At 38.2% G+C, this 10,857-nt stretch overlaps 2 protein-coding genes across 2 annotated transcripts in view; one reads left to right on the plus strand and one right to left on the minus strand.

Annotated features, from left to right (window-relative positions):
• The window catches only part of LOC143355157 (putative inorganic phosphate cotransporter), a 53,407-nt gene extending 52,813 nt beyond the window's left edge, over positions 1-594 (plus strand). The window contains exon 8 of the transcript XR_013082456.1: positions 368-594. The gene's annotated coding sequence lies outside the window, so the exon portion shown is untranslated. The remainder of the gene's footprint in view (positions 1-367) is intronic.
• Positions 595-1,186: 592 nt separating this feature from the next.
• Positions 1,187-8,622, minus strand: LOC143355155 (aminopeptidase N). The gene is made up of 10 exons (XM_076789724.1): positions 8,110-8,622; positions 7,363-7,521; positions 6,046-6,689; positions 4,804-4,885; positions 3,690-4,359; positions 3,270-3,451; positions 2,565-2,732; positions 1,701-1,847; positions 1,538-1,613; positions 1,187-1,428 (listed from the first exon to the last, which is right to left on the minus strand). The coding sequence occupies exons 1-10, from the start codon at positions 8,604-8,606 to the stop codon at positions 1,276-1,278; spliced, it is 2,778 nt and encodes a 925-aa protein (XP_076645839.1). The 5' UTR covers positions 8,607-8,622; the 3' UTR covers positions 1,187-1,275.
• Between the last annotated feature and the right edge of the window lie 2,235 nt (positions 8,623-10,857).

The raw sequence follows: 10,857 nt of genomic DNA on the forward strand, positions 1-10,857 counted from the left end.
AATTTTTATAGGTAGATATTTACAAAATAGGAAACAACACTATTCAATATCGATGATTTCTTAAATCGGCACCTTAATAAATCATTATTAGATTCGTTATTATTATTTCGAAAATAATAATAATTATGAAAGTACATTATTATTTTCATGTACTGACAGATATGAAAACTAATTTAACTGTAATTCTTTAAGACGAAGCGTTTCGATTTGTCTATATGACGGGAGTATGAATGTACTAATAATTTTGTAAATTATGTCTTACGCTTTATAGTATTCATCCGCTAAATATACTTCTAGTAATAAACTGTATACAGTGCTGTAATTAATCGGAATATACTCGGAGATAGTTTTCGAACAATTTTGCAAGCGTAAATATAAAGTTTGTGTGCAAAATGTTATTGCAAGAGCGACTAAACGTAAAATTAGAAATTATAATACTTTCTACTTTAAAATTGTAAGATTGACAGTAGTCAAGTTTCGAATGGTGATACCACTTTACTAGATCAAGACTAATCATTTGTGTATTTGTGTAGAGCGTTAAGAATTAAGCGAGCATGTGTGTTTAGTATTGTAATACATATATACCGTCAGAATGTGAGAGACAACATTAAGTTTTGCCTGCTGTATATAAATGTCTGTGTGAATGCATTATATATAATATTTATTGTAAATATATAATAACTAATTTATTATCGAATTCCTATGAAACAATACTAATAGCATTATAATGAACAGTATCTTGCGGCTAGTTTACATTTCGTTTACATTTTTTAAAGTTTGTTTTAGGATAGTGAGGTGCAGAGGAGCGCAGCAGCAAGTGTAAAAAGTGGATGAAGACATAAGTGCATAAGATATATTAAGTGAACAATAATTGTGAAAATTTGAACATTAAAACAATGGTAAGAGCTTGTGCAGTTCCGCATAAATATCATCGGAATTATATCATATTTGGTTTCATTTTAATCAGAAAAATGCCAAGAATATGTTGGTAAAAGTTTTATAAAAAAGTAACGAAAAATAAAGAAGTTTTGTAATTGGTTTAGCAGTGGTCTTCTGGTCTTCTGTCTCTGCAATCGCGTGCACTTACTGTTATATCGTGATCGTGTTTATGTATAATATTTATTAGCACCGAACGCGAGAGGCTGGGTAGAGGAACTCGAACAAAATTTATTTGTTTCATTCCCTTCAGTTTTATTTCCCGAAACCATGCGCAAAAGTTGATTGAACCTCGTTGCGGTTACGTTTGCGAACAAAAGCTTAAAATTATTGTTTCTGTTAGACAACCTCCAGCTGCTTAAGAGAATCGGCGATTCTGGACGAGTATTTCTGCGACCATTTTACATTTGCCGAAGAGACAGCGATCGCTTGTTTCGCAGTCGTCATCACTTCGTCGAGTCCTTCAAGATTTTCTTCGACGAACTTTCGTAACTGGAATTGAGTTGTTACGAAACAGTTGTAATTAAACGGTAGAATTTAACGAACTTACATGCTACATTTCATTTCGAAATTTCATAAAAACTCTGAACGACTAATATACCTGTTCCGTTTGCTGCTCCGACGTGATCGCGTTCCCGATCGCTGTAATCACTTTGCCCAGAAAAGTGTAATCTCTCCTGAAACGACCGAAAATCATTTATATCACGAGACAGCAACGGGCAGACGATAATGAAGCCTACATATCGCAAGCAGCGTGTACGTACGAGCTGATTAGTTTCCGTAAATTATGTTTCAAGTATTGGAGCACATGGCCGACGTTTTCCGCTTCTCCGTCCAAAACAACGTTGATTATAACGATTCTGTATTGTTTGCGGACCCTCGATTTCTCTGATAGCGTCATCGCGAGATACCTACACAGGAATTTCCGATTTTAGTTTCACGCATTTATACAGTTAAGATATTAAATAATTTTACACTCCTGGACAAAATGATAGCGCACACGTGCTATCTTGAATTTCTCTACACAGAATTTCTGAATGGATCACACAAGTATCGTAATTAGACTGCGGATCTCAATGCAAAATACAAATTGGCTGCACCAATTGCAGCAAACTGGAAATAGAAATTTATTTCTAATCAGTTTCAATTGATCAAATGGTTATAGTCTACCACCGCGTTTAAAAGAGCTGAAAAATTGAGCTGAATATTAGGCGAACATTTCTGTATGTTTATTAAATTGAGTAAGCATTCTTCGAGTATTCTGAACGTTCGGCGAATATTATAACGAGCACATTGTTCGTTTGAATTTAAAGGCGGGAGTGGGGGCCAAACGAGCAGACGTTCGTTCGACCTAAACGCACCATCATGCTTTCGATTCGTATGTATATGTTCGTTTACGGTTCGTGAATGCACTCCGAAGAATTTCGGATAATATTTATGTCAAGGGAGTGGGACCTGGCCATTGAAAACTGATTTCTCCTTCAATTGTTCGACTACCGTTGCTTTGTGACCGGCAATATTATCATGTTATTATCATGTTAAATTTGATAAGAGTGCGGATCACCTTACTATCATTAAAATTGTATTTTACCATCATTTCAACGATAGTAGATGTATCAATAACCTACTGATCTATCAAATGCGGATTCCCGGTACAGCCAAGCGCTTTTAACAGCAGCTCTTGCTCGGTGTGCAAATCGGTTAACAACCAAGTTGCCAACATCCTGTGCCAGTCTTCATCGCTGCCACTGCGTATCCCTTCGCGGTAGACAAAGCTCCTGACATCTTGCAATATCCTGCACAATGCACCACGAGGCGGTTATAACGTCGACTGTATTGACAGTGATGCACACATACACAAGGGAGTACAGCAAACATTTAATTTACTTAAATTTCTGGTCTCCGAGTGCTCCGTTACCTAACTTTTCATTACTAAAGTATTGAATGTTTGAGCTCAGCACTCTGCTAAAAAAATCGTACCGGAATTTTGAGGGGCCATTCTGAAGGAGAAGCTACACTTTACAAAATAAATGGAAAAGTACAGGAAAAATTAATTTTATTTAAATTTCTGGTCCCCGAGTGCCCCGTTACGTCAACTTTTCATTACTACAGTATTGAATGTTTGAGCACAGTATTCTGATAAAAAAAAATCGTACCGGAATTTTGAGGGATCATTCAGAAGGAGAAGCTTCAATTTACAAATCTGTGGTGGATTCAGACGTGAAAAAATTAATATACCCTCTCCCCCTTCTGAATCGTGTTACAATCGATTAAAAGAGTGAATAATTAACGAAACTATCAAGAATTGGTGAAATAATAAAAATGTTACATACGGTTCGTTGATTTTCCACTTCTCAAACAGAGTTTGAGACATCCTGACGCAGTGAGGGTTCCGCATCAAACAGGAAGTGGACAAAATTAGCTCGCGTTGTAATTTCGTCACCACATTATCATCTGCGGATTCATCGAAACTTAATCGCCTGTAGATCGGATCCAGCAAACGTTTCACGTGATCCTGCGGTGAAGCAGTATGAGTTTGTTAAACATTCGATGTGCAGCATTGTTTCTTGTACTCGTTAACAGTGATCATTTTTTTTTAAATAATTTTTCCAATCATTGCTCGCGAAATTTTTAATTGATGAATGCATTTTACTTGATTAGTGCACATGGGCATGATATAAGCATGTGCACGATATAAGTGACATTTCGGTCCCCTTTTTGGCGTACATCGAGACATTCAGTGTTTCGCTTACCTGAAAGATCCGTTGCACCTCGGGCACCTGTCTCAACATTTTGTTAAGAAATTTGAAGTTGTTAACAGCCGCGAGCCAAGGTTCGTAGTCACGTTCCTGGATCAAGTAAGCCGACAGATTAAACGGAATCGAGTAATCTATGTATCCACTTTTGGCCAAGTTGAAAGCGTCATCGATCAGGGAAGCTCTGTTCACTTCGTGTATCTTCTTGAAATCCTTCGATTTCAAAGAATTAACAAGCATTCGCCAATTCTTCTCGTCATAGTTCACTCGGTAGTAACCAATCTGCTGGACGTTGAAGATGACCCAATCGTCGGACGAGAACGGTCCAATGGTTAAACTTTCGTCTTTCGGTTTCAGCCAATCCTTTGCGGCTGTGTACGAAAAATCAGCCGGCAACGACTTAGTTGCAAAATTCAGCGGTATCCACCACATGTCCATGTTACCGGCCCTGTCACACTGATCGACGCTTTCGCAGAATCGCTCTTGGGACAATGAAACTGTGTTTCGCTTATAATTTCGCGTCACCGTTAATAAAGGGAAACATGGTTTGTCCGTCCAAGACTCCATTACTTGCTTAATTGAAATGTCCGCTCGTAGATGACCGGATTTGTTCGCAGCGAACTGCAGGTGCTCGTATAGGTCCTGCGGCGTAGCTGCTCTATACGATCTGAATTGCAAACAATATGAAATCAAACCATAACTAATCAGGACTGGGGAAAATATGAACAGAGAAAATAAAACTGAAATACTTCCGCAAGAAATACTATACGAAAGTACTATTTTATTAAGGGGGTACAGTGATTTCTCTATATATGTCGCCAAGGTCTGGATGATAAACGTCGTGGAATTATCCCCACTGCGGGGTATATCCCGTGAGTGTAAACATAACACGGCTCGGGTATGTTTCCTCTTTGTAGAATAGGACGCGCAACCATAGCAGGAGATATATTTTTCTTTTTTGAAAAATGTGCCTTATTTGATAGGGTACTGCATCGGATTGAAAATTATGATATTATGAAAGTCTTGAAAAAGTAAGAAATTGCGGGAAGGACGCCATAGTGTTGATTCTCACGCTGTGGTTAATTTTACGTCCCGTTTTAAAGATACTTACATATCGTTTAAGTAACTTCGTAAGCCATTTTGGAACGTTGAATCTCCAATCACATGGGCAAGCATGCGTATCACTGATGCCCCTGGTATACACAATGAGAGGAATAACACGTAATAATAGTAGCTGTATCACAAGATAATAAAAGCTTAGATTTTTAATGAATTCTTTAAGTCTTTGGTAAATATTAATCATTTGAAGAAGTTATTCGTAATCAGAATATTAAAAATTAATATTTCTTAGTCGATTCACTTTTTCGGAAATTTCTTTGGGACAACTAATTTGGGATAACTTTCATTTAAATAAATATTAATTTTCAAAAATTGCGACACGTTCTAAAATTCTAGTGTCTTTCGTCTGTTCTAAATAGGTTAATAGAGCTAGCAATGAGAATCGAATTGTAATCATTAAACACCATTTTGCAACAAGTTAGAGAGAGGGAACGTATGACTGGATTTACTGATAACTTTCACTTAAATAAATATTAATTTTCAAAAATTGTGACAGGTTCATATAAATCGAGTTCTACCGCAATCACATTATAAGTAAAATTCTAGTGTCTTTCGACTGTTCTAAACAGAGCTAGCAATGAGAATCGAATTGAAATCATTGAACATTATTTCTCAGCAAGTTAGAGAGAGGGAACGTATGACTGGATTTACTGATAACTTTCATTTAAATAAATATTAATTTTCAAAAATTGTGACAGGTTCATATAAATCGAGTTCTACCGCAATCACATTATAAGTAAAATTCCAGTGTCTTTCGACTGTTCTAAACAGAGCTAGCAATGAGAATCGAATTGAAATCATTGAACATTATTTCGCAACAAGTTAGAGAGAGGGAACGTATGACTGGATTTACTGATAACTTTCATTTAAATAAATATTAATTTTCAAAAATTGTGACAGGTTCATATAAATCGAGTTCTACCGTAATTACATAATAAGTAAAATTCTAGTGTGTTTCGTCTGTTCTAAACACAGCTAGCAATGAGAATCGAATTGAAATCATTGAACATCATTTTGCAACAAGTTAGAGAGAGGGAACGTATGACTGGATTTACTGATAACTTTCATTTAAATAAATATTAATTTTCAAAAATTGTGACAGGTTCATAAAATTGAGTTCTACCGTAATTACACAGTAAGTAAGATTCTAGTGTCGTTCGTCTGTTCACAAAGGGTTACCATTTCGTGGCGCCCTTGAATTATTGGGATGGTGCCGAAGCCTGGGCAAGCGTACCTTTCTTGTAAGAAACAAAGTCCAACACAGCCATAATGCTGCTAGGGCTGCCCACACCCCGGCCGTTCATGACTCTGGTATGATTCGCGGAGTCCAAGAGCAGGGTCGGCTGCAGCATATCGACCACGAATTTGTCCATCATGTTCCAGCTCGGCTGGACGACGGACAGAGCGTAGTATTGGAAATAGGAGGCGAAACCTTCTTTCAGCCAGGCCACGTTCCAGAAGCTCGGCGTGACGAGGTTCCCGAACCAGGTGTGAGCATACTCGTGAGCCATAGTGGTGGACCCGTCGAACATGTATTTCGTCGGTGTGACGGCCCTCTCGTGCAACACCACCGACTCTCTGTACGTGATCATGCCCCAGTTCTCCATCGCGTTGAAATTGAAATCGGGCACGGCGATCTGGTCCATCTTCGGGATCGGATTATCGACGCGGAAGTAGCTTTTCAAAAAGGAGTAGATCAGGGCGCCTTGGTTCAACGCGTCGGTTCCCCGACCATGCATCGACTCTCGCGTCCAAATTTTGAAATTTTCCGAACCAGCCGATGTCTCCGGCACGAAATCGTGCACTGCCCAGCCGACGAGGTAAGTCGACATCCTCGGGGTTGGTTCGAACGTGGTCAAATAATAGTTCGTGACGTTCCTGTAACTGACAGAGCAAATGACAGGTGCACACAGTGGTCTAAAACGCGAAATTTAGTGACATTTTGGTATAACTTCCAAACTATTAAAGATATCGAAGTGATATCTGGGGTGTAGAATATTGTCAAGTAATCTTTTCTAATGGTGCATAATGTACCATAATACACAGCGTTTATTTCATAGCTATTTTTACTACTTTTTAAGTATATTTCTAAATTTAACAACTTTTACAAACACATTCAGCTTAGTAAATATGTTATTCCTCTAAATTTTGAAATAAAAATAAAAATCTCAAAATAAAGTCTCGAAATAACATATTTGTTCTTTCGTGTGGTTGATTTGAAAAATATATTTTTGATATATGGGTGTGCGAAATTACTATAACTTGAAAAACATTGGTTACTCGCGCTTTTAGTTGACATTTGTACAGTCGATGTGTCTAGCGATCTTTAAGTTCCGCTATTGTTGTAAGTCGAAGAATTGTCATTTATTTAATCATACCAAAAGGCAACAAGATATAAATAATTATTGCACGATCTATCTCTTAACTGGTCACCGGCTCGTGCATTCACCCCAGTTAGTGGAATATAGCTGTTCCGTGAATGCCTCAATGGGTTAATTGTGAGAGTCACAGATTAATTAGCACACCTAATACCTCCTCAAAGGAAACTTACGCATATTTTAGTGTGGATGCAATGGGAGTGTTGCTCGTTGCCAGTTGGTTTCCCACGTGGCCGATACGAAGGGTGAAGATTGCTTTCAAGTGGGGCTCGTCGAGACAGGGAAACGCTCGACGCGCGTACACAGGTGAAAATTGGGTGACCCCCATCCATCTAGAAATTATTTGCTTTTATGAAGTACAACGGACCCAAAAAGTGTTTTAAAAAATACCGTTCTCGAGGAACTCTTGATCACTTAAACTGTGATAACTCTATTAAAAAAAAAAAAAATACAAAATATTGCGCTTTCGCAATACATCGTCCAGTTTTGTCTAAGAAATTGTTTCACGAATCAGCAACTGGGACACCGTTCCGATCGAAAATGTTACAAATTGAAGTCGTTGAGGACGTTGAAAATTTTTTCTCATAACTGAATCCGCCATAGAATTAAGGAATGAAGCTTCCCTTTTATAGTGAATGTTTGAAACTGAATTTATAATTTTTTCTGGTCGATTTATTCATAGTCTTGTACGTCCAAACTTGTCATCTATATTTTTCTATAAAATAGCCAAAGAAAAAGAAATCCAGTCCTCTGCTTTAATAACAATAATGTATAAATGTGAACTGCACCATTATGTGTTGGACGTACGGTTAAATGGTCAAGAATTTTGTATTTCTCCGTTGCCGAGGAATTTATTTATCGGATGAGAAGATAATGGAGATTATCAGATAGAGCTGGTTTTGTAGCACTAATTTATTTACTTTGTTTCTCCGTTCCTGACGTACGAGCTCCTGTAAAATCCGAACACGTCGTCGCGCGTTTCGCCATTGAAGTCGAGTTCCAACGCGTATATACCGGGTGTCAATTGCGTTGACAATTTCAAGATGTGAAATTGCCTCTTTTTCTCGTGCAGGTGACTAGCAATTGGAATAGTAGTTAAATTCGTTTCACCGTCAGTTTGCTGGTAAAGCTTCGATTTTTCTTCCAGTATAGTCAAGCCGTCATTATGAATCACAACGGTACTGGTCGGCTTAATTACTCGTAACGTTATTTTCACGCGACCATGGTAATCGAAATCGTTTAATCCCAATCGAGTGAGTATCCGAAGGTCGTAAGAAATTGGCACGATTTCCTCGGGCAGTCTGTATGAATTATGATCGTCGACATCTTGCAGTTGACCAAGAATCGTTGAACCATCAAGACGTCCACTGTTAGCAACTATCAATAACAATGCGAGAAAACACTGTATAGATGCCATGACATAACAATCACAATTCCAAAAAAAAAAACGTCACTCGTTAGCGCGTTGTAGCTCTTGCCATAAATCACAAAGGTGACAGCGATACTAATTATTTTTATCGGTTACAGCTGCTTTATCATTATCAACGTTTAAGATAAGTGAACCCCACTTAGGCTACTTTCTCGGGGCGAAGTGAAAACAACACTAGTCGACCATAATAGATTATAGATCTTCGTACAGACCGTAGTGAAGACTCTCGTTTATTAACACGAAGGGAGATCCTTTGTTTTGTAACACTTTATCAACATTAACATTAAGAGGTGCTTGAACAGGAGCGTTTTATTCCTTTTTGCTTAGGTGGATTCATACTAAGATCCAGGTGGGTGATGTTGCACGGGTTATAGCGATACCCCTACCACAGACAACTCCCGTTATGTTGTGAATTAACGCGTAGTTCAAATGTTAACAATTTCTCGAGAATCGAAAATTTGGTGTTCAAATACTTTTTGGATCCACTGTGTGTACACTTCACGTGCGGAATGGCAATTCTGCGGGGTATTTCGCGACAATTATAATAAACACGATGCGATTAAAAAAATCGTAAAGGTAAAGAGAACACTTTCGTGAAATATGTTTCTTTTTATTCTGAATAAAATACAAAACATTCTTGGCTTAAAGACTAATCTTATCGTCCGTAAATTTGTCCTGTTAAATTTGCGCGTACGCCATCGGTATACGAAAATACGATCAGCCGGTCGTAGCATAACTTAAAATAATTTAATTAAGGCAACTCTGTTATTATTCTAGGCATTAGTCTTCGTCGAATATATTACTATTCACCACCCAAAATAGAATCGTAAAGCTTATGTTTTATTTTATTATACGTCGACTCGCGATACTACAGTTACACGCAAACAGTACGCAATTTCGATTGATCGACTTCCGTTCGATGAAACTCGAGACTAATGGACGTTAACACTACCCCGACTAGAGAAGCAAGCCATTCAATTTTAAGCAGAACGCAATTTTTAATTACATTTCTGTGCTACATACGCTATGCACCGGTCTATGTATATGTGTTTCTTCAACGTGATTCTTAGGAGCAAATTTCGTGGAGGAACCTGTAATTACCAACCATCTTTCTTGAGACACTCACAAAATGTACGTTTCTTATCTGGAAAATATCGTGACCGAAAAGTATGCCATTTAAACGTTGCTGCATTCTTATTCTTATCCTAGGTTTCATTCTGTAGCTTAAGTTACTTTTCAAATTTTCCGGAGCTGCATAACATTTCGCAGTTTAAGTAAAACTATCCTCAGCCGGTCGAACTGTAAGACGTATAGAAATGCCTGAAATGCGAGTTATTGCTTTCAGTTTCATTAGAGTTCAAGTTTTCGCACTGTATAGTAAATGTTCAAGCACAAATAAGCATCCTCCTGAAACAGGCATAGGCAAAGATTGCCCTCTGGGCCACTGCTCTGGCTCCGCCGAGATAGAGAGCAACGAGACCACGCCCACCCACTGCTTTACCAAGCCCACCTAACGCTTTACCACGCCCACCTAGTGCTTTACCACGCCCACCCAGTGCTTTATCACGCCCTCGACGGCCAGAACCAATCCAGAGTAAAGGGCGTTTATTGCCCACGCCTAGTTTGGACTGTGGCATATCAAAAATAAAACTAAAACTGAGAAGGAAAAAATTGTGGTTACCTTCGATTTATGTTACTAATAATTATGATTTCTCCTAGACTTTAATAGACAGCCATTATTAGCGTATATAAATTGAATCGATGGAATTTACGTCTTCTAAGGGAGGCACGAATCATTGTTCGAGATATTGATTTATGTATAAGTTCATTTTTAACAGAGAGTGTCACCGACAGCTCCCCACCGTTGTAACTTATGTGCTCCGCTGTTCGCGGGTTGCTATACTTCAGGAGGGGGGGGGGGCTTTAGTTATTAGTAACATAAACATTTAGCTTCGACTGCAATTTTCTCACTCTGGAGTTTCACTCTATCCCGGCATGTAGATGCTAATCCTTTTAAAGGATACCCACCTGTGGGCGAACACGTTGTATGTTAATGGATTATTTATCAATATTTTCAGTCTGAGCTTCGTAATACGTTGTACGCTTAACTAGTTTTCGGTAATTACACATTATATGTATATAGACGGTATTGTTATTCTCCGTTCCACGCAATTGCTTAGCACTATTCCCTATAAATTATTGCTTCCACGTAGAAAAAGTAATCTAATACTGCGTAATA

The sequence above is a fragment of the Halictus rubicundus genome, chromosome 6 (assembly GCF_050948215.1).
Source record: "Halictus rubicundus isolate RS-2024b chromosome 6, iyHalRubi1_principal, whole genome shotgun sequence".
NCBI classification, from domain to species: domain Eukaryota; kingdom Metazoa; phylum Arthropoda; class Insecta; order Hymenoptera; family Halictidae; genus Halictus; species Halictus rubicundus.

What these genes read in the sequence shown, in the direction of transcription:
- LOC143355155 (XM_076789724.1), bottom strand. Translation starts at nt 8,606, where the DNA reads ATGGCATCTATACAGTGTTTTCTCGCATTGTTATTGATAGTTGCTAAC. An exon ending in CGAAGTTACTTAAACGATAT is followed by an intron (nt 4,360 to 4,803) that starts GTAAGTATCTTT and finishes TTTGCAATTCAG; the next exon opens with ATCGTATAGAGCAGCTACGC. An exon ending in AATCCGCATTTGATAGATCA is followed by an intron (nt 1,848 to 2,564) that starts GTAGGTTATTGA and finishes ATTCCTGTGTAG; the next exon opens with GTATCTCGCGATGACGCTAT.